The 24,640-nt window shown below is 44.4% G+C and overlaps 1 protein-coding gene across 3 annotated transcripts in view; it reads left to right on the top strand.

Moving 5' to 3' along the window:
- The window catches only part of LOC139260303 (disintegrin and metalloproteinase domain-containing protein 12), a 482,943-nt gene that overhangs the window by 353,104 nt on the left and 105,199 nt on the right, over positions 1 to 24,640 (top strand). For all 3 annotated transcript variants that reach the window (XM_070876752.1, XM_070876751.1, XM_070876750.1), the window contains exon 11: positions 7,046 to 7,194. In XM_070876752.1, coding sequence (XP_070732853.1) covers positions 7,046 to 7,194 — 149 coding nt within the window. The remainder of the gene's footprint in view (positions 1 to 7,045; positions 7,195 to 24,640) is intronic.

Genomic DNA, 24,640 nt, shown 5'->3' with positions numbered 1-24,640 from the left:
CCAAGAGTATCAGCACCACTATGAGCTGCACAAGGACTAACACATGGGATATAATTCTGATCCAAGGGTGTATGCTTAAATTCAGTCCGAAATGGTAGAGTTGAGAATACCATGGCGGGTCAGTCAGTTCTTTATCAGTGTCCTTTTGTAGTTTGTCAATTTGTTCCTTTCAGACAACATATTTCCTTTGTTGGTTAAACACACTCCTTTCCAGTGCCATCTGCTCTTCCCTCAGCTTAGGGATCGATTATCCTCCAAAATCTTTACATCCCGCTTTTATGGTATCCGCCATCGTGCCGTCGATGGTCTCTTCCTTCAGTTCCAAGTATATTGTATATCCTTCGACATTGGTCTTGTGTTTAGGCTTCATAGAGAAGTCAGGCCATTTGCTGGGGCATGTTATCACCCCTCCCACCATCAGGTTAGCGACTGTTGTGCTGAAGCACCACCGTCCATCTCCTTGTAATGCCATTATAGTCGCATAGTCCAATGCCCATAGGGTGATGCTTAGGATGCATCCCTCTTTTGGCCGTATCCACAGTCATCTTTTCCCTCCTGAAACGACTCTCGACATAACACAACTTGGTTATTCTTATAACAATCTGTTATAGATACACCCTTGGTCTTATTCCCATTTTTAATAAATAGCAGCTTGTGATACCTTACTCATGTTTGGCTTCTTACTTCCCCTATGTTTATAACTTTGTATAGACTTTGTCCTTCATTAAGTTTATACTGGGGAATGCTTACTACGATCCCTATTATATTCTGGTGACACATCTATTCTCAGGGATCCTCCGAATCTGACAGTCTTGAATAGGATTTTTATCCATCATCCAAGTTTTAAAAATGCTGTTGTTTATCCAGTCCGGGACCTCCCCATTCTGTAACTGTTCCACTGAGGCCAGCATCCATGCTTCATACCCCGCACACATACCGGCCGCACTTGCCTTAGCGGTTCGGTCATTCAGCAAGTTAATGATCTTTGCATGGTCTCTTAAAGTGTGGGCTACTTGCAGTATTTCTCTTTCGGTCTCATCCCCTAATTAGGCCTGTAGCTGGTTGTCATCATCTCCTCTTTCTGACAGCCCCTTTAAGATACGGGTTAAAGTACTGACTTGCTCATTTATGGCCTGCAGGTCTACCGTGTTAACTGTCGCGACCCCGGCCGCATAGCCCACGCCTACTATTTCTAATATACCCCTTTTCCTCCTCATCTGTCGGGTTCACCACAAGTTTCATGGTGTCAGACTCTGGCCCCTCCAAAGCTCATAATGTCAGATTCTTAAATAGTGCAACTGTTCTGGGCTCGCAGAAACTGGGGATAGTTATATCCGTCAGGTTTAAAAATACTGTAATCACCCGCTGTCGCACCCCAAAGTGGATTCTGTCTTTTGCTTGTTTTATTACTAGCCCTCCTGGAGCCCCCCGGTCATATTTGGGCATTCCAGGGGTTCTGATGGGAGGGCAGTAGTAACAAGGGCTCTGGTAGTTGGTGGAGCAGTGGTGGTGGGCATACCTCGGGGAATAACCTCCCAGCACCACTCACCGCTGGTCCCATATGTGCATTTACAGGGCGGGCACAACCTTTGCTTATCCTCTCCTGGCTGAGGTACTTCTGAGAATTCAGTGACCCGTGGCGTGCACCGTAGCTGCACTCTTCTGAGCTCATTTCTCCCTCTCCCACCTCCAGTCTATCTGACATACCGAGGTCTTGTTTACCCAAATTGTCAACTTTGTATGGGTCCATGTCCATGGGTTTTTGCAAGTCCTATGTCCGCTGTTTTAGGTACAGCATTTTGACGCTGCACTTTAAGTCTCTTTCTGTTTCAACCGCCATCGTTAGTTTTCCGGTTTCACACCCAACGTCACCCGGATCCATGTAATACACGCCTTGCTGATCCTCAGTCGGTTGTCCCCGTGTTAGTGTCCTGGTAGCTTTTCCCAAGCTAGTGAGGATTAAGGTGCCTGTCAGAATCTTTGCAACAAGCCACATTCTTTTTCTGTTGAGAGATTACAGCCTGGCGTCCCAGGGATTAAATTCTTATCACTTCTATTTCAACTGGATTGTTTGCACCGTTTCTCCAATTGTTTGCACGGTTTCTCTGGGCATGTGCCCTTTTCCAGATCCATTTTATTATAGCCAGTACACCTAATATTGCAAATATACATCCTAATCCTCTTTAAAAAGTCCATCTGTCAGTTCGTCCTTCCATTCCTTATACTCTAAAGCGTATCTTAAGGAGTGTTTTACTGGGATTACCCTAGGTTCCGCCATCTGCCGTACCCTTATATTCTTTCAGCTGGGAGCAGTGCTTCCACTGGCCCCTACCTTTCATATTCACGCAAGCACACGAATCTCCACTAATTAATAGCTCATATGGTCCGCTCCACCTTGGTGCGAACCCTGGTTTCTCTGCCACTTTCTTAACCATTACCTTTGCCCCCACCTCGGGGATTATAGCCGAGGCGGTTGTCTCACGGCCTTCTTCCTCCTTCTTCTGCCTTTCTCGGACCTCCTGTCACATAGCATTCAACTGCTCACTCATTTCCCTCACATACGTTCTGATTCTGACTCGTAGGGGGCCTAAGTCAGCTCCTCCTGTCACTATTCCTTCTGGTAACCTCATTGTGCGTCCGGTCATTAATTCATAAGGGGTTAATCCCGTGTTTGGTGTGGCATGCAGCCTCATTAATATTGTCGGTAGGAGTTCATGCCTGCCCTGTTTCCTGTATTGCCTTGCTCAAGGTAGTTTTAAGGGTCCGATTCATTCTACCATCCCTGAACTCTGGGGGTGATATGGGATGTGAAACTTCTGCTTAATACCGAATATTCTACAAGTTTCTTTCATTACTTGACTCGTGAAATGAGTTCCTTGATCCGAGTCAATCATGTGGTGATAGGACTGCCTCCCATTTTGCCCGGCAGACGTTGGAGACGGCCCTGAGCTTCCCTGTATTTAGCATTTCCACCAGTGTGTGTTTTGTGTGCAGTATTATTTCTCCTGTCGGTATGACAGGCTCGCTAATTTTGACTGTCCAAGTGACATAATCCAGTGCGGCCATGCATCTGGACAGACCGTCAGCCGCTGGTGATTGCTGTGTCGAGTAGTAAGCTACGGGTCTCATCCTATCCCCATGCATTTGTGTCACCATGGCTCCATAGAAGCCTTCCTGGTTCTCACAATATATATGGAACGGGAGATCCATGATCTGGAGTCCCAGCCCTGGTGCTGACATTAGGGCTTCCTTCAGATTACCGTATGCCGCTTCTTGTTCGGGGCCTCACTCTATAGTTTCTAAGGATGGTTTTCTACCTTTCACTAGCCGTTGTATTGGTTCTGCAATTGCCTCGAAGTTAGCGACAAAATTCTTGCAATAGTTAAAGTGCCCCAGTACCTTACGCACACCTCGGACTGTTTTTGGTCGGGGCATGATCCTAATGGCCTCCTTCCTGTCATTGGACATGGTCCTAGTTCCTTGGGATATTTCGTGTCTCAGGTACTGTACCACACCTTGTCCAATTTGTGCCTTTTTGGGATTTACTTTGAATCCTGTGTCCTGCAGGACTTCCAGGATCTCTATGTACTCCTATGTGCCCCCTAACGTCCTCGGATGCTATCAGTAGGTCATCTGCCTATTGTAGTACTGTACTCCTATACGGAGTTAAATCCACCTTTTCTATGGCTCGACTCATAGTCCGGTGGAATATAGCTGGGCTATTGTGGAGCTCTTGTGGGACCCGTGTCCAGGTGTAATGATGGTCGGCGACTGTGAAGGCACATTTATCTTGGGACTCTTTTGCCAGGGGTATGGACCAGAGTCCATTGACTATGTCTAATAAGGTGAAGACCTTATGCTCTGGTTTTAATCCATTAAATATTGTGGCTGGGCTGGCCACAATGGGATGTTGACGGGCAGTATAATCAATAGTTACCCGGTATGATCTGTCAGGTTTTCGCACGGGCCAAACAGAGGAATTCGTTGTTCCCTCTACCTCTCGGAGTATACCGCTTTCCAGGAAATCCCCCACTATCTGTCTCACAGCCTGTGCGGCTTCTGGTGTTATCGGGTATTGGCAGTGGGAAGTATGCTCGGGTCCTGGAATCACCACAGGCTCGCATTTTACCAGCCCGCAGTCCCGTTTTGAGGTAGCCCAAACTCCTTTTACACTTTCGCAGATAGCTCCTCACTTGCCCAGTGCCCCCCCCCAAGTCCCTTTCAAGAAGTTGGGCACTTCCCACATTAGCATGCCCATCAAAATTACTCTGTTCCCCGAAGGTATTTCTAGATTGTATCCAAATCTTTTAGTTTTATTTCTTTTTTTTTTTTAAAAGAGATCAGATTTAACATTTTATTTTGAATGTATCTCAGTATTTTGTTGTGCCTTTTCTTAATCCGTGGTACTTGAAACCCTTCACAACAAAATTAACTCTTCACTGTCCCCATCCTAATTTCTGCTCCCCTTTTGTAGTATTTGTATTTATTTTTGGATTAAAAAATATCAAGTATTGGAATTCTCATTTATGCTTATAGTTTCTAAGTGATTCACAGATCACATAATGCAAAGTACTTGTTTTATAATTATGTGCCTAACTTCTGTTTTAGAAGCTGAACATTAAAAACTCCAATCCAAGTAGGAATAGCATAAGTAGAAAATCTTTTGCTCTGTAACTTCAAGGTATATTTTGTGATACAGTATTTCACAAATTACATCTTTTTAAGCTTCAGCTTCTGACGCAGTAGTCGAGGTAGAGTTACACAGGTCTTTTATTTAAAACTCTCTTTTTACTGAGCTAGAAGCTTTCACGTCATTTAACATAAGGTTTTACACAAAAGAAAATGGGGGAGTAACTTCCTCAGCCCGCAGCCTCGAGAGATCCACGCAGGCTTTTTTTTTAAGGCATTACAATTTCCCTTCTCAGTTCTTTATCTCATTCCTAGACTAAATTTATTATCTTTCAACCCAATGTAATCAATGATTACGTGTTTTCTTTTGACAAGTAAGTGAGCGTGTCGGAAAAATTTTTTTTATTTAAAAACAAACGGGACCACGCATTTTTTATTTTTTGTTAAACAAACCTATCCTTTGTGCATATCCTGGGTCAGTAACTTATCATCAAAATAAATCCGCACCTGCATTTCAAACTTAAAAATAACTTCTAACTCAATTCGAGGTTAACACTTTCTTAAAACTTCCACATCTAGGGCAACACTACAAAGGGTTAAAACAAACTTTCAACTCTGTCTGAAAAAGTGGGTGGAGCTAAAACAAGCAGACAGCTCCACCATTTTTTCAAACAGGCTTTCAGAGAAATGGAAAATTCATTAATTCCCACTTCAAATATTCCACAGTCAAAAATCACACAAGCACTTTTCATTTAAAGGCAAACATTCACACCAGTTCTTCATTCAACAAAGCTTATTAATTCTATTGTTTGGCCGGCTATATTTTTGGATCTCATATGTCACTTAACATTGTCACTATCAGTTTTTTATGGTCATCTGGAAAAATATCTTCCCGGCCCCCATAAGGGAGCAGTGTCCAGTATATCTTTACACGCCATACTCAGTTTTGGTACGTCTGCCCTTATATCGGTTTCACTATATTCTCAGATACTGACCATCTCCCTACTTGGTTTCACCTAAACCCGGTGTCTACAGTCTCGCTGACTTCTTATTGATTTAAACTATATTCTTAGATACTGACTGTCCCTCCAATCGGTTTCCCCTATCCCTAGAGCCTGCAATCCCATTGACACCCTTATCAATTTATCTGTATTCTAAGTTATTGATTGTCCCTCTATACAATTCCCCTTGAACTTAGTTGCAATACTCACATCGATACCTTATGATCATGTCTGTCGTGACTTCCTAATTCTCCCAAGTCTTTTACATCATAACAGACCTTTCACAGATTCAGGTACCCCAGGCAACCGACACGTCTTGTAACAGCTCACGTTGGATTATGAGTGGTAGTTTAAATATACTCACTCATGATGGATCCATATTCGCTCATCTGTAGGCCGCCCGTTGTACCCTGCTCGTAGCACCAAAATGTTGTGGAGTATTAAAAATATAACACTCGACACAAAGGTCCGTATATAGAGAAAAAAATTGTTTATTAAAACCTAATTAATCAAGGGAGAACTGGTTGCATCAGTATCCCTACTGGGTGATCTAATCGCCGGTCTCATGGGACAGGTTGCGCAGTTACATTTTATACAGTTGAAATACAGTCCAAATGGTGAAACCATGCGGGGAAATGTTCCATTGGTTATTTGCCACCAGTCCCCGCCCACCAGCTACTAATACATTGGTTAATAGAGTTTACACAATTTCATTGGTTACTACAGTTTATACCAATTTAATTGGTTACTACAGTTACAATAATTTCTAATGATTTCATTGGTACATTCAGTTATGGCCACTGTTGATGGGGAAAAGCCCCCTATAGGTTATGTGTTATATTTCTGTGAACTTGTTCCCAGGCTAACTCTCAGACTGTGTCCTTGAAAGATACATCTGGCTCTCCTCATTTCAAAGGGGCCTTGTTTCTGCTATCTTGTGTGACTTGAACATGGTGGCCTCATTATTTCTATGAGCTGTCTACATCTAACTTGTTTGCGCTTTCGGGAGTGTTATCCTTTCAGAGAATTTCTCTGACCTTAGTCCTAGCCCTTGTGAGACCCGTTGTTCTGTGTTACAGCCTAATTGTGCTGGAATGTGGGACTCAGCTATTCTTCCATTAACACATTAAACCTTTCTCCCAGCCTTTCTTGCTTTAGGTTTTAATTTTACCAAATTACTTTTCCCCTGATTAAGGTTTTCGCTACATGCTATATAATTTTGTCTTTCTTTATTTCTTTAACTGGAGCCTCTTAGTAGCAAGGTGTTCATTTATTGATTAGTTCTGTAACTGACAATATAATCAGCCTCTTGTTATCATTTTGTTTGATTTTTGTACCCTTTTCAGATGACATGATATTTTTTCTGAAGTATAAACTCAGAAATATGCACAAATGTGATTCTCTAATTTTACCAGGATCATTCAGACAATCCTCTCGGAGCGGCAGTAACAATGGCACATGAGCTGGGCCACAACTTTGGCATGAACCATGACACTCCTGAGCGTGGCTGTACCTGCAGGGCTTCATCTGACAAAGGAGGTTGCATCATGACACCATCCACGGGGTAAGCAGGATTACAATAAGATAACCGTTCTGCATTGTGAATGTGTTTGAGTACTCTTACCATTGAAGCTTGGAGGTTTTCCAAGAAAATGTTTCAAAGCTGAGGTTTTAGAAATATATTCAGGAGTGCAAGAATTTTTTTTACTGAAAAAACCCCACAAATATATATATTATCCATAAGGTATACCAAATACATAGTTAGCACAAACTAAACTCCAAAGAACTGTCTTTATTTGGTGCCCCCTCAGTTCACCTTAATTCTTTATCACTTCATAGGGGGCAGCTCTTTGCTGGGCTGGTACTGGATATTTTTTCACTATGCTATTTGTCAACAATCACTGTATTCATGTATTAAACAGTTTGTTGTTATAAGGTCCAAAAAGCCCAGCTGTGTGCTGTGGACTTGATAAATTTGTCCAGAAATAGCTAAGAGTGAATCACAAATCTCATGGCAATAGATGTTTTATTAAAAAATCATTCAGAGGGGACTCACATATATGACTACAACATTTATGATAGCCCTATATTACTCGGAGACAATGAAAACCTACAGTATGTCTCTCTGGGCTAAGGGCTACCTTATAGCTTTGATAAATGTAGTCCTTCCTCAGATTTTGCTCATACATTAAAATCCCTTTTCGCACTTTGATCAAGAGGAATAAAATAAAATGTTATAAAGGCAGTGAAAAAGCAGGCTGTAGTGCTTTTTCTGTATTTGTCTTCCCCTCACTTGGCATCCCCATCCAGATAACTGCTCCCAAAATCCTGCCAAAACCATGCTGCAAACAGCTGCTAAGAAATACACAAAAGCAGATCAGGATGAATCTGTCTCTGGCTTTGTCTTTTTCCTCCTGCAAAGACTCTGGCCTTCATTGTCACCTCCAATAATGCCCCACATGAGGCAGTAAATTTATTAGAAGGAGACACCACTAGATGGAACAGTACGTTCAGTGTCCAATGTGCTGCACCACTGGATTTAAGAGAGCTTAGGATTGGTATTTTGGTACATTCATGGAGAATTATTCTTAAAAGGTTAACTAAGTGGAGTAGAGTTCATGATAAGGTAGGTTGAATATGAACTCCTCTTTGAGTAGGAATTTGGGGTGGATTGTACATGGCATCTGCAATTTCACTAGAAATGCTAAGCATTTTCACAATGGAAATCTTCATGAATGCATTTACGATATCGCTACACATTGGAGGTAATTTTAACCTAACTCTTCAGGTGGGAAATGGACGTCCATTTTCTGCCTAGTGAGTTAGATTAAAATTACCCCCATAATGACCAGAGCAATCCTTTTCCCATTAATGGAGAAGTGTGGCGTGAACTGTACTCTATATCCACTCTAGTCTATACTTGATTGTTCCATTGACACCGCTAACCTTAGTAACTGTAAAAAAAATTATCAGAAAGAAAAAGATGGAAGTAGGTGGTAATAGAAAAAAGCGAATTGTTTGCCATTTGATTGAATGGAGAGTGCAGCCATAACAAAATCAGTTGTAGCATGTTAGTGGCTTGCTGATATTATCACTAACTCACAATAGACATGTTCCAGACAACAGGGACTGCTGCCAGCATCGTTGATACAAACTTATTATTAAACCTTAGATTACTATCCCAAACTAATGTTCAAAGATTATGGCTCAGCATGGTGATGTCACAAAGGCTTGAAAATGCCAAATGGAATTAATTATGTGCTGTCTTCCTACTGGGACCAACTACGTAACCTACAGTTTTACTTTTTCACCGCACTGCAGTCCATCATAAAATGGCTTAGTCAGTACAAGAAAACTTGGATTACTGCACATTCCTGTTTCCCAGTAAACATTTCATGAATACAGATCAACCCTATTTTCTTTGTTGGAGACTCTCATGCTGAGCTTGAAACTGTGCTTATGAAGAAAATAAGTAGTAAGAAGAACATAGTGCTTTAACCTCTGATATATTGCTTGTGACAAGCCTTGTATGGTTTTGCCAGCAGTGCAGGACTTGATGTGAAATACAAGTAGAAATATCAGCTATACCCAAGAGGTCTTCTGCTGTAATATGTGCCCATGGGTCTCTATTACTTTTCAGTAGTAAACTGTCCCAAGTGCTAACATTTGAGCTTGTCACAACATTTTAATCTCAATTTATGCTGTCTAAAGGACTAGCCTGTTGCAGGTTCTATGCCAAAACCTGTTTTGCCAAACATCACTATTAATATTTGAAGCATAATGTCTGGAGCATGGGATTTGTGAGCAGGAGTCTGTAAAATGAGGTTAAGCATGAAGTAATATTTACATGCAATACAAAGCTCATGCGGTTGCCTTGGTTACACTTACGGCAAAAATTATTAATATAGGGTAATAATCAACATGGGTTTTCTGTCCTGGTCAGAATGATGGATCAGAATTAACTAAATGGAAAGAACAGTGTTCAGAAATTTTCATTGCATTATTGTGACTATCTTTCCTTAAAAACTTTTCAGATGAAGGAGAATTCATATAGCGAATACACCTAATAGTAATCTTCATTTTATCTTGTGCTCTGTGAGAATCAATCAATTGTAATATTGCTGCCTGTTACAAATTAATTTATTCAAAGGAAAAGATCATCCATCAGGAAGTTTGACAGCTTACAGTAAATTCATGCATGGATTCCGAAGCAGAAATCGTTTTCACTTTTTTATTATTGAAGTTTCGAGTAAATTAAAATCTCACAATGACAGACAATTATAAATTAATAGCCATTCTATTCTTGAGCTAAAAAATAGACCCCCAATAGAGAGTTCTAATACGGTAATGCAAGCAAGTAAATGAATGTTTATTCAAATTACTTAAAAATGTACATGGCACTTGACCGTAAGTTGCCGCTTTTATACCTAGTCTATATTACCAGACTTTTTGAGTGCAACTTATGGTGCCTCGGGAAAAATTGCTAAAGCTTTTCTTCATTAACATTTCCTTGTGCCATATGCTAATCCCTAGTCGCGTTAGAGGGATTGTCACCTTCTTTCAATTCTCTGACAATGCTACATTTTATCCAGTGGCCTGAAGCTGTTGGCAATGCCCCATGGTGACCTGCCTTCAAAGTTTCCAGCCTCAGTGTGAGGAAGTGGCTGGCCTCTCATGGCAGCTTGCCCTGACAGGCTGTCTGAGATCAGAAAGTCACTGTATAGGGATCACAGTCATAAACCCACATCCCTTCACTCCAAAGTGAGACAAATTGTAAAGTTTTCATCCATAAGATGGAAAAACATGCATTCCTCCACATTTGCAGAATGTGCAAAATTGATGAAAGTACCCTGTACAATTTTAGGGGGAATGTGTGGATGAATTTACAGACAACTTTACCTCAGTGAAAAATGTATGTTTCTGAATGCATTTCCGAAAGAATAGAGAAGACACAATACCGAGTGGCACCAACTAACCCTATGGAGGTAATTTTAGCCCTCCAGGGCGGGCAGAGAGACGTTAAAAACTCAAAAATCTGGAACCCGACCCCAACCCACCTCCAGTTCTACTATTAGCGGAGGCGAGTTGGGAGGCTGGCGAAGAACCTGTTCTCAAGGGCCAGTTCTCTCACTAAACTAATTTAATGAGGTTGCGAACCTCCAATTTAACAAGAGTATTACTTTTAACATCCACAGGCCGGGTTTCCCGGGTCTTGGGAAACCCAGCAGCTGAAGGGAGGCATGAAGGGCCAGATCCATCAGATAAGTGTCTTTACAGCACTGCTGGTGGGCCAGGAGGAGCAGGAGTGCTTCCACCCCCATCCCCCGCCGCCACACCAAGCTTACCTGCTTCCCACCCCACGATCGGACCCACCGCGACTGATCAACCCCCCCCCCCGATGCGATTGGCCGACACCCCACCACCACCCCCCCTTAATTGGAACCCGCACACAATCGCCTGAACCCCGCTGCGATCAGACCACTCCTGATGTCCAACTTCCCTCCCTCCGATATTCGATCTGCAACTCCCTCCCTGACTTCCCCTGAGGTCCATTCCCCCACCACCACCTACGTCCAACTTACCTCTGCTCCGCTTCCCTGCTGCCTATCTGCCTGACAGCTAGCCAGCCTCTGGCTGGTGGTGGCCAGGAAACCCATGCAAAACATTTAAATTAGGTCCTGTCAAATTTAACGGATTTCCCAGCCGCTAAATCTCTCTCGACCCCGCCCCCACTCTGCTCCTTTCCTGCCTTACAATTATTATTGGAGCCTATATGATAGGCCATATACATTTCCTTGAGTAAATGGCCCAAATGTATATTCTAAAATCCAAACAAGATAAGAAATATTTTAATGGGTTTCTGTCCACCATACAATTCTGTCAGCCTATGGGAAAATAACACTGCATGTGTCTGTAGCCTGAGATAACTTGTAAAAGAAAAATAGGAAGTAGCAATCTGTAAAACACGATTCTTCATTCTGGTGCAAAGGTCTGTTCTGTTTGCTTCAATCCAAGGTCATCGGACATTGCTCTAAAACACACACGCTTTGAAAATCTGGCATGTTATGTGTTTTCTCCATTTATCAGCTGTAGAGGATGTAATGTTTCTGTTTACCAAATTTAAATGCAGCCAATCTATCTTGGCTTTTTATCAGTGGTTTTCCTGCAGACTCAGATATAATTACTTGACAACACGCAACTGTGCTCCAATCGCATTATTTTTTTACATTTCTTTTTTGTGCTCAACATTTCCCTAAATTGTCAGCGACAGGAATGCTATCACGTTCAAACAAGAGATTCGTATCTTTCACCTGTTGTAATTTATTTTATTAGTGAAACTGTAGCATAAACAGCAATAGGAGAAGGGAGATGAGCCAGCAGCGCTTAGGTTAGAGATGATTATAGCTACTTTACTTGGCTGCCTGATTTCCTCCAGGAAAAACTGTTGTCTGAGTGAAATTCCCAGTGTGGTCTGGAGACAGACCCCTCTAGAATAACACTACCAAGCTGTCAGCTTTGATGAATTAGCTCTCAAAGTTCACTTTATGCTTAGGCCACAACTTCAAAGCTTTTCTGTTACATTTATGAATTTAATATATTTTTTGTCCGTCTACTCAGGCCATGTGTCAAATCTGCCGCAGATCACAACAACATTAAATCTTTATTAACGTATGTTTTCTTTGTCACAAAGCCTTTTTATGCATCTCATGAAAATAATGTTTCAGATTGAAGCTATGTATTTTCTCACAGTCCTTTGGAAATAATAGACATTTCACAACCTAGCAATATTTAAATGATGTTTAGGCATAGGGTTAAAAAAAATAATAAGACATCGCCCTGGTATTTATGGGAGGCGAGGAGGGAGCGGGTGGGGGGGAGATGTAGCGGCCAGATCATTTAACAGTAGGACCTGATTTCAATTTTTGGACTCTGTTTCCCGGCCACAGCCAGCCAGATTGAGAGGCCGGCTGGCCATCAGGCAGGAAGGCCTGCAGCACCATGCTGTAGCCAGGGAGCAGAGAGCAGATAAGGAGGGAGGGATCGTGGGCTGCGGGGAAGCGGAGGGGTGCCCGGAGAGATCGTTCGGGAGCCGGAGAGGTGGGTCAGGAATAGGGGAGGGTGTGGGAAGGTTATCACAGGGGTCTGATCGCAGGAAGGTTAACGGGTTTGCTTGGTGGGCTGGGGACCTCCCGACCCACAAGCAGTGCTGGCAAGGCCTGTTGGATTCAGCCAGGGAAACCCAGCCCGCAGGCGTTAAATCTGAAATGGAGCTAACATTTGAAGCATGCAGCCTCATTATAAGCTATTTAAATTAGGGGCCCACCTCTGTAGAGCAGGTTCATCACCCGCCCTCAGTTAAATCCAGAAATGGGCATATTGGAGGTGGGTTAGGGTCAGGTATCCCATTTTTGAAATTTTATCCCTACTCTCCCTCACCCCCAGTTCATCCTGGGGGTTAAAACTACCCACATCGTTTTATTGTTAATTCTCTTAATGCTACATTCCCTGGAGAGTTCAATTTTTGAAGTTCCTTGCTCATACAGATATTGTCACTGAAATTTATGGAAGCAAAGATATAAATTATACGGTGCGTTCCAAAATCATCACCAGTATCACTCCACAACAGACTGACCTGTGATGTGACTCAGGCATGGAAACTAGCTGCATCTGTTACTACCTCACTCCTGGATCAACCAAAAACTGACAAAACTGTCACTAACGTTTGCAGGGGGCAAAAGGTAGTGGGGTAGTGTTCCATGAGCTGGGCATCTCTGACAAGTATGTGCTTGACTGTGCTAGCTACACAGGAAGCTAAGATTTCATTTTTTGTAACACAAAATAATTTTTAACAGTTTGAGACAATTCCAAAAGCATCATTTTTTTTTACATCGAATTTACAGCACAGACACTAGCCATTCAGCCCAACTGGTCTATGCCAGTGTTTATGCTCCACACGGATCTCCTCCCAATCTACTTCGTCTAACCCTATTAAGAGACAATAATAACGTCTATTTCCATCTGCCCTGCTATTTACTTGTTTGAGGATTCATTATACATTTATTCCGAACAGTACTTGTTAGAAAGTATTTTCATTGTTAGTAAGTTTGTAAGTTGCAAGAAAGTATCAAGTAGAAAGTATCATGTTAAGTGATAGAAAGCTGCAGTACCTCAGTGCTCCAACCTACTGTACCACAGAGTAAGGATATGTATGTTTTCAGTGCTAGCTCTTCAAACTATACGTTCCTAATATAGATTGTGATAGCAGGTAGAGGCCAGACACTTCTGTAGAGGGAGGTAAAATCAGTGGGAGACTAACCCACCATTGCACACCTTTTACTGGGTAAATCAGGAGTGGTATTTGTACAGGGATTGGAGCTAAAGAGGAGAGAATTTTTCTCAAAGTAGCTTAAATAAAGAAGAAAGAAGTAATAAGACAATGTACAACAGTTATAATCAAAAATGATAAAATATAATGGAAATTAACTCTCAATGGATTCCCCCCCCCCCCCCCGCCATAAAGGCAAAGTCAAACATCTAGTCATTCTTATTAAGCAAACACCATTTAATGTACATAGTCTGATCTAATTGGCAAGAAGTAGTCATATAAACCCTTAAAAACTAAAGCATTACCCATATGTTATAGCAGGGCTGTGGAAAACTGACCCTTGACTTTCTGTAAGACTATGTCCATGTAATGACAGTTACAAGAGGTTAAGCAAAATTTACTCACGCATATTAATGGTAATTTATCTATTTAAGAAAAAATTGCATTCATCACAATGAGTCACAGTACTTGGTTAATTAAAGACCATAATCATAGAAAATGTGTTTGGCAAACGTTTTCTCATATATTTCAAACTTGTAGAACAATGACATAAATCAGTTCATGTTGAAATACACCACAGTGCCAAAAATTACACATGACTCCTCTGATTCTTCTCTTTCCCTGAGAAAAGAAAGACCTGCCAAACAGAAGACGGTGGGAGTAACATTGGACACAAGAACATAAGAATTAGGAGCAGGAGTAGGCCACCTGCCCCCTCGAGCCTGCTCCGCCATTTCATCATCATAGGCCGTCCCTCGAACGAGGATGACTTACTTCCACAAGAGTTCGCAGATGTTTCAATGAAGGACCCGATATTCCAGTCCTGAACTCCAATTGAGGGGGTGGAAGATGCCTGTGTGGATTTTTTTAACGTGTGGTGACCGTTGCACATGAGCCACCACACAGGCTCGACTTTATCCTTTATCCAGTGGCAAGGGTTGAACCAGGATGATTGGAGACCTGCTCTGCTGCATGGACCTAGTGCGCACACATATCGCAGTGTGGGCAGGCCCGTGCTGCCCCTGGGCCCTCGGCTCTTCTGGGCCCCGTACCCTCATTCGCCACACCTTCGCCCACGATGTTCCAGGGCCTGACGCTCCAGCTCTATTTATAGCCCTGACCTGCGGTGGTGTTCTCACACAGGTCGGGGCGGCCCATGATGTTTCAGGGCCTGGTGCTCCAGCTCTATTTATAGCCCTGACCTGCGGTGGTGTTCTCACACAGACCGGGGCGGCCCATGATGTTTCAGGGCCTGGTGCTCCAGCTCTATTTATAGCCCCGACCTGAGGTGGTGTTCTCACACAGGTCGGGGCGGCCCACGATGTTCCAGGGCCTGACGCTCCAGCTCTATTTATAGCCCCGACCTGCGGTGGTGTTCTCACACAGACCGGGACGGCCCACGATGTTTCAGGGCCTGGTGCTCCAGCTCTATTTATAGCCCCGACCTGCGGTGGTGTTCTCACACAGACCGGGGCGGCCCATGATGTTCCAGGGCCCGGTGCTCCAGCTCTATTTATAGCCCTGACCTGCGGTGGTGTTCTCACACAGGTCGGGGCGGCCCACGATGTTCCAGGGCCTGACGCTCCAGCTCTATTTATAGCCCTGACCTGCGGTGGTGTTCTCACACAGACCGGGACGGCCCATGATGTTCCAGGGCCTGACGCTCCAGATCTATTTATAGCCCTGACCTGCGGTGGTGTTCTCACACAGGTCGGGGCGGCCCATGATGTTCCAGGGCCTGGTGCTCCAGCTCTATTTATAGCCCTGACCTGCGGTGGTGTTCTCACACAGACCGGGGCGGCCCACGATGTTTCAGGGCCTGGCGCTCCAGCTCTATTTATAGCCCCGACCTGCGGTGGTGTTCTCACACAGACCGGGGCGGCCCATGATGTTCCAGGGCCTGGTGCTCCAGCTCTATTTATAGCCCCGACCTGCGGTGGTGTTCTCACACAGACCGAGGCGACCCACGATGTTATAAATATAGTGAAATGCTATAGCCCCAGTACAGATCCCTGGGTGACACCACTAGTCATATTCTGCCAATTTGAGTACATACCCATTATCACTACTCTCTGTCTCCTACCTCCTAACTAATTCATGATCCAAGCCAATCGCTTGCCTCCAATTCCATGCACTCTCATTTTTGTTAACAGTCTCTTAGGTGTAACCTTGTCAAATGCCTTCTGGAAGTACATATAAATAACATCCATAGACACTCTCTTATCTACCACATTAGTTATCTCCTCAAAAAATTCAACTTGGTTTGTTAGACATGACTTACCCATTACAAATCCATGCTGACTTTCACTGATCAGCTCATATTTGTCCAAATGCTCACTCACTAGTCACTTCCCCACAACTGATGTCAGGCTAATAGACCTACAATTTCGTAGTTTATCTTCCTTACCCTTCTTAAATAGCGGAGTGACATTGGCAAATTTCCAATCCAAGGAGTCAATTCCTGAATCGAGAGAGTTTTAGAAGGTCATGGCTAACGCATCATAAATGTCCTCACCTACTTCATTTATATCCTGGGTTGGAAACCATCGGGTCATGGGGATTTTTCTATCTTTAATCTCATTAGTTTTCCAACACAATTTTTTTTTAAACTTATACTGAATCTAATTAGTTCCTCCTCCTGATTTAGTTTTAATTTTCCTTGTATCTCTGGTATTTTATCCTCATCCTGGAAGACCAATACAAAGTAGAGACTGAGTAAGTCTGCCAATTCCTCATTTCCAAATACAATATCAAAAACTTATTTGCTCGACTACACTAGTATTACCGTTCTATGATTCCGCCATTTAAAAAGATCATGGCTGATCTGATCATGGACTCAGCTCCACTTTCCTGCCCGTTCCCCATAACCCTTTATTCCCTTATCGCTCAAAAATCTATCTATCTCCACCTTAAATATATTCAATAACCCAGCCTTCACAGCTCTCTGGGGCAGAGAATTCCACAGATTTACAGCCCTCTAAGAGAAGAAATTCCTCCTCATAGTTTTAAATGGGCGGCCCCTCATTCTGAGACTAGGGGCTCAATTTTCCCCAGTGATTTGCGCCGTTTTTTTTTGAAGTAGGCTGCTTTTTTAGCGTATTGAGTCAAATTTTGGCGTATTTATTTTTTTCAAACTTTCCCCCTGCGATCTGCGCCAGAGTAACTGACTTAATTACGATTTTTCTAGGCCAGTTTTTTTTTGACGTCATAGTCTGCGCTGGTTTATTCAATTGTTCGCAGTTCGGCCAACATTTTTTTCTATTACGTTGGCGAATCTGGCTACTCACAAAAACCTCTGGTGAGTTAAGAAAACCAGCGCACATTTACAAATCTGCGCTGAAAGACGCCATTGCTTTTAAATCGAAGATTTTGGAGGGAGTCAAGAACACTCAAAATCAATAATAACGTTCAATATTTTTTTACCTGTCAATGTAAAAGTGTAAATTTGTTGGATTTCACAAGTTTTCTCATTTCTTTACTCACTCACACGCCACCAGCGAACGTCTTGAAGAAGGCCTAGAGGGTTGTAGATCTGGCCGGCAGAATTAGCCTCACGTCCGGACACAGCAGCTCGGGGTTCGGCTACAAAACAAGCCGTTGGCATGGGCGGGGGCGGGAAGAGAGGAGAGGAGGGAATGATAGCCGAAATTACGGCTTGTAGCCCGGGGAGGGAGAGAAAGAGGTCACAAGACTCAAGGTGGGGAGAGAGGAGACCCTGAGGGCTCAGCGACAACTATTCCACATGGACATATTTACTGTTTGGAGCTGTTCTGTAATGTGTTGTGTTAATGGAACATAGTTCAGTTTTAATGTAAAATATATTTTATTTAAGAGTTTACAATAACTTAACTTCAATAAAATTATTCTTGTATCAAACTTCACTTTAAGATCACTCTTTAAGATCACTTAAAAATTTTAAGATCACTTATAAACTTGTAAATTTACATGACTTACAAAAAACTTTTAATTTGAGAACAGTTACAACAGTAACAAAAATAATAACAACAACAGCAGCAAAGAAAAGCTGCACCCATCTCTCCTCCCCCGTATTCTAAGACCGCCCGCTGTGCTTTGTCTTGGACTCTCCACCACCCCTGCCCGCAGGCGGTGGCGCAGTGTTTCTGGGCTTGGTACCAAGCTTATTCCTTCTAACATCTCGGGTACTGCGCACCTCTTGAGGGTGGGGGGCATCAGCGTCAGGGGCACGTTGGAGGGCCCAGGCGGCAAGTTGGAGGGCCCGGCTTTGGGCTCTTCAGAGGCTGGTGTGGGGATTGCAGTGGGAGTGGCAGTTGATTTTGTCAATGGGCGCAGGGTCTGGGCATGTTCCCTTATTGCAGCAGCTAACTTCAACATGCCGTCCCTCATGCACCTTGACAGTGTCTCAGTGGCCTGCAACATTCCCTCCCTTATGGCCAGTGACGTGGTTTGCACTGCCTCTGACATTCCCTCCCTCATGGCCAGTGACATGGTTTGCAGTACCTCTGGCCACTATTCCCTCACAGATGGTCCCGGATATCGTTCCCATTTCTCGTGAGAGTGTTGTTACTTCTCCCGACAATCCCGCTACCTCCTCACTCACTCCACTGATGGTGTCCAGGAGTGATCGGGCAAGGTCAATGCTCTCCGCACTCAATGACATCATCTGAACCACATCTGTTAGATCCTGCACCTCAGGAGAGCGCGGTCGAGCTCTCCTTCCCCTCCTCACCACGGGTGTGGCTCACACCTCAACACTGGGACCCGCAGCCTGGGACGGTGGGGCCCTGGGTGTGCCTCGCTGCACCACACCATTGGGACCCACGACCTCGGAGGGTGGGAAACCATGGAATATCCCACCAACATTCACACCAACACTAGTCACGGAAGGGGCTGGCACCTCCATGAGCGGCACCTCCTCCATATTCAATTCTACTGTGGGAACTTCATCCAGCTCCATCCCCTCCACCTCACCCCTATGTTCTTGGTCTGGAGGGTGGGATTGGAAGATGTTCTCCTTTTCAGGCTCATCCTCGTCGGAATCTTATTCTGCATTGTCAGAGTTGGCCTCAAGTTCTGCAAAATATAACAGAACAGTCAAATGGTTAGCAGCAGAGGAGGATGGGTGGCATGAGTAGGCTCACACATCGCAGGCCAGACAGCAGGTTGATTTGAAGGGCCACGATGAATTTGCAGGACTTACCCTCTCCGTCGAGTGTGGGCCCAGCTTGTGCAGTACTGATTGCTTTTCTCCAGGTAGGACCCATCAAAGCAGCGACCCTCTCTTCCAAGGGTGTCAGTGGGTGCAGAGTTGCTGGGTCTCCTCCTGTTCGAGTTCTTTACCTTTTATTATGTGCCACTTTCCTCTGCAAAGATGAAAATGCAACTTTTTAGAGAGGGTGTCTTTCTGCTGGGTGGGACATATACAGCTGGTCACATTTACAATTGCATTGAATAAATGAAAATATTACTTACACTAATTACTTGACCAAGGTCCTGCCATTTCTTTTTACACTGGCCTTCAGATCTCGTGGTGTTCACCACTGCGCAGTAATCTTCTACAATTGGTTCCAGCATTTCTTCATTTCTTTTGGTGGAACTTTTATGTGACCTCTGCTGGTATCCAGCTCCTGCCATCTGATCTCAATCACAGTAACTAGTGCCTCCACTTCTTCCTGTAAGAAATTCTTGGTCCTTGCTCCGCATTGCATCTTGTATTGCTTCAGCTGTGATTTTTTCCAATGCTCTCAAAGCACTCCTCACACACACACACATACACAACTGGCTCTTTACAAATGGCCGATTGCCAAATCTGAGCTGTACTGAGCATGCGCATCCATTGGAATGACGTCAAAAACGCAACTTTTTTTCCCGCGTATGCACAGAAGGTACAGCATTGTTTCTTGGCGCAGACAGCAGGCTCCACCCCCCGCCCCCCCCCCCCCCCCGAGGTGACTGGACACGCTGCGCGGCACCAAATTCGGTGCATTTTTGGCCGAGAAAACCTGGCGTAACTCTGGCAATACGTCAGAAAACGGGCTTGGAGAAAATTGAGCCCTATGTCCCCTAATTTTAGTTTCCCCTATGAGTGGAAATATCCTCTCTGCATCCACCTTGTCGAGCCCCCTCATCATCTAATTTGTTGTGCTTGTTGTTTGGGCAGAAAATGGGTGCAAAGAGGTTGAATTTAAGAGGCCTACAGATATTGGAGAGGCGTTAAGCTCTTTGAATATGCTAAATTGGTTTGCCCTAAATGCAGCAGATCCCAAAAAGGATCGCTTGAGGCCACCACCAAAAAATCTTCAAAATCTAAGATTCTTTGTTTTGATTTTCTATATTAATAAAATGCTCCTCTTTAGTTTTTGATCTTCCCTCTTTTAGGGTTGCCAATCCTCCCCGATTGTTTAGGAGTCTCTCCAAACGGGTGATCTCCTGGGCTCTGCTGCTGGCAATCCAGGAGAAATGTGCTCCTCCGTTCCCGCCATACAGCATCCCTCCTGTCTATCACCAGGCTGAACGAGTCCTCTGTGGAATATCCCTCGAGGTTGGCTCCTAGTCCCGCTACAGATGGGACAGAGGCAGTTCCTGTAAAGTTACATCAGTGGCGCGGGACCGGCCACGAGGAAGTTTGTTGTGCCTGCAGCAGTTGGCCTTGCTTGCTTTATTGCCATGAGCCGGCAGGAGCAGGACAACCCATATCTGGTGGAGAAACCAAGTGGCAATGAGGATGCGGTCTCCAGCTCTGTAGACGAGTCCAGCAACTATTAATTTGCAAAATAATGATTAGATTCTCAGGTTGGCAATATAACAGAATATGCATTGCCATCCTTGAGCTTCAATTTTAGCACAAGCATTCCAGGTCAGTTGTTTAAAATTATAGCCTTCAGAAAGCAGTCAATGGCACCCTAATCAAAGCACAGATATCTTGCCATTAAGTAAATGAATGGTAGCACAGTGGTTTAAATACTAGCCTAGTAATTCAGAGACCTGGACTAATAATCTGTAGGTGTGAGTTTAAATCCCCCCACGGCAGCTGGGGAATTTAAATTCAATTAATAGAAAAGAAAGAGCCCCCCTGTTTGGGGGCAGTAACAGCCGCGAGGCTGGAGTTCCTGCTCCAGGCACGGAAGTCCTGCCCCGCGAGCTATATTGAGCTGCAGTTACTGTCGGGGGCAGGACCAGGGCGGGAAGACAAGCTGCTGACTCTGCAGGAGGGAAATGGGGCCATCGCTGGACCACCAGTGAATAGGTCACCATGGCAGCAGCATGGCACACAAGTGGTGTGCTGGGCTGCAAGATTGCGGCACAGACCCTGCAATCAAGAAGGCCGTGACTGATAAGTCAGTCATTTTTTTATTTTTTACTGCCGCACCTTCCCTTTAATTTTCGCCCCGCGAGCAGCTTCACGGGGCGGGTCGCCGCACAGCGGCCCGGGGCGCTATTAATACAAGCGGGGCACTACCGGTTAGTGCCCCGCTAAATTCCCACTAAATCTCGCGGGAGTCGGTAGCAGCCCGTTACGACCCCAATTTTTTCCCCAAAGACTTGGATTTATATAGCGCGTTTCACGACAACCAGACCTCTCAAAGCGCCTTACAGTCAATGAAGTACTTTTGGAGTGTAGTTACTGTTGTAATGTGGGAAACGCGGCAGCCAATTTGCACACCAGCATATTCCCACAAACAGCAATGTGATAATGACCAGATAATTAGTTTTGTTATGGGATAAATATTGGCCAGGACACCGGGGATAATTCCCCAGCGCTTCTTCAAAATAGTACCATGGGATCTTTTACGTCCACCTGAGAGGGCAAACTGGGCCTCGATTTCATGTCTCATCTGAAAGACGGCACCTCTGATAGTGCAGCACTCCCTTGGGATTGCACTGGAGTGTCAGCCTAGATTTATGTGCTCAAGTCATTGGAGTAGGACTTGAACCTACAACCTTCTGACTCAGAGGTGAGTATGCTACCCACTGAGCCACAGCTGTCCCTCCACATAAATAAATCTGTATTAAAAAGCTGGTATCAGTAATGACGGCCATGAAACTACCAGTTTGTCAGAAAAACCCATCTCGTTCACTAATGTCCTTTAGGGATGGAAATCTGCCGTCCTTACCTGGTCTGGCCTATATGTGACTCCAGACCCACAGCAATGTGTTTGACACTCAACTACCCTCTGAAATGGCATAGCATGCGATTCAGTTGCAACAAACCACTACAAGAAACAGTAATAAGAACAAAACCGGACAGACCACTCGGCATCAACCTCGGCACCGGCTTCGGACACGACAACGGCACACCAGCCCAGTCAACCCAGAAAAGACCTCCGAACCAACATCTGGGGACGTGCCAAAATTGGGAGAGCTGTCCCACAGACTAGTCAAGCAACAGCCTGACATAGTCATAATCATACCTTTCAGCCAATGTCCCAGACTCCGCCATCACCATCCCTGGGTATGTCCTGTCTCACCAGCAGGACAGACTCATCGAGGTGGTGGCGCAGTGGTATACAGTCAGAGGGAGTGGCCCTGAGAGTCCTCAACATTGACTCTGAATCCCTTGAAGTCTCATGGCTTCAGGTCAAGCATGGGTAAGGACATCTCCTGCTGATTACCAACTACCACCTTCCTTCAGCTGATGAATCAGTGCTCCTTCATGTTGAACACCACTTGGAAGAAACACTGAGAGTAGCATGGACACAGAATGTACTCTGGGTGGGGGACTTCAAAGAATGACTAAAAAAGCAATAAAGAAAGGGAAGATAAAAACAGATAGTAAAAGCTTTTACCAATATATAAAACGGAAAAGAGTGACGAAAGTAAATGTTGGTCCCTTAGAAGATGAAAAGGGGGATTTAATAATGGGAAATGTGGAAATGGCTGAGACCTTAAACAATTATTTTGCTTCCGTCTTCACAGTGGAAGACACAAAAACCATGCCAAAATTTGCAGGCCACAGGAATGTGGGAAGGGAGGACCTTGAGACAATCACTATCACTAGGGGGGTAGTGCTGGACAGGCTAATGGGACTGAAGGTAGACAAGTCCCCTGGTCCTGATGAAATGCATCCCAGGGTATTAAAAGAGATGGCGGAAGTTATAGCAGATGCATTCGTTATAATCTACCAAAATTCTCTGGACTCTGGGGAGGTGCCAGCGGATTGGAAAGCAGCTAATGTAACGCCTCTGTTTAAAAAAGGGGGCTGACAAAAGGCAGGTAACTATAGGCCGGTTAGTTTAACATCTGTAGTGGGGAAAATGCTTGAAACTATCATTAGGATATAACGAGCATGGTGGATAGAGGTGTACCGATGGATGTGGTGTATTTAGATTTCCAAAAGGCATTCGATAAGGTGCCACACAAAAGGTTACTGCAGAAGATAAAGGTACGCGGAGTCAGAGGAAATGTATTAGCATGGATAGAGAATTGGCTGGCGAACAGAAAGCAGAGAGTCGGGATAAATGGGTCCTTTTCCGGTTGGAAATCAGTGGTTAGTGGTGTGCCACAGGGATCAGTGCTGGGACCACAACTGTTTATAATATACATAGATGACCTAGAAGAGGGGACAGAGTGTAGTGCAACAAAATTTGCAGATGACACTAAGATAGGTGGAAAGCGGGTTGTGTAGAGGACTCGGAGAGGCTGCAAAGAGATTTAGATAGGTTAAGCGAATGGGCTAAGATTTGGCAGATGGAATACAATGTCGGAAAGTGTGAGGTCATCCACCTTGGGGGAAAAAAACAGTAAAAGGGAATATTATTTGAATGGGGAGAAATTACAACATGCTGTGGTGCAGAGGGACCTGGGGGTCCTTGTGCATGAAACTCTTTTTGGAGTTCACCTGCAAAAACATAAAACATTAAACCGTGCCACCCGACCTGGGTGACACACCAGACATTTACAAGGCCCTTTTTTCCTTTTTTTTTGTGTTTTTCATTTTTTTTTGTGGGTTTTTTTTGGGCACTAAAATCAAATTTTTTCCAGTGCCCCCTATAAAAGGGGAGGGGGACACTAAAAGCACTGGCAATTAAAACAAATTAAACTTTAAAACGTAAAATCAAATTAAAATTTGGTTGCCGGGCGTGATGATGCACTCCAGTCCCTCCGGTGCCCATCTCTCGCGGAAGGCCGCGAGCGTACCGGTGGACACCGCGTGCTCCATCTCCAAGGACACCCTGGACCGGATGTAAGAGCGGAAGAGAGGCAGGCAGTCAGGTTGAACGACCCCCTCGACCGCCCGCTGCCTGGACCGGCTGATGGTCCTTGTGCATGAATCCCAAAAGGTTAGTTTGCAGGTGCAGCAGGTAATCAGGAAGGCAAATGGAATGTTGGCCTTCATTGCGAGAGGGATGGAGTACAAAAGCAGGGAGGTCTTGCTGCAACTGTATAAGGTATTGGTAAGGCCGCACCTGGAGTACTGCGTGCAGTTTTGGTCACCTTACTTAAGGAAGGCTATACTAGCTTTGGAAGGGGTACAGAGACGATTCACTAGGCTGATTCCAGAAATGAGGGGGTTACCTTATGATAGATTAAGTAGACTGGGTCTTTACTCATTGGAGTTCAGAAGGATGAGGGGTGATCTTATAGAAACATTTAAAATCATGAAAGGGATAGACAAGATAGAGGCAGCGAGGTTGTTTCCACTGGTAGGGGAGACTAGAACTAGGGGGCACAGCCTCAAAATACGGAGGAGCCAATTTAAAACCGA

Source organism: Pristiophorus japonicus, chromosome 3, assembly GCF_044704955.1.
Source record: "Pristiophorus japonicus isolate sPriJap1 chromosome 3, sPriJap1.hap1, whole genome shotgun sequence".
Lineage (NCBI taxonomy): Eukaryota > Metazoa > Chordata > Chondrichthyes > Pristiophoridae > Pristiophorus > Pristiophorus japonicus.
This window is presented reverse-complemented; position numbering and strand designations above follow the sequence as displayed.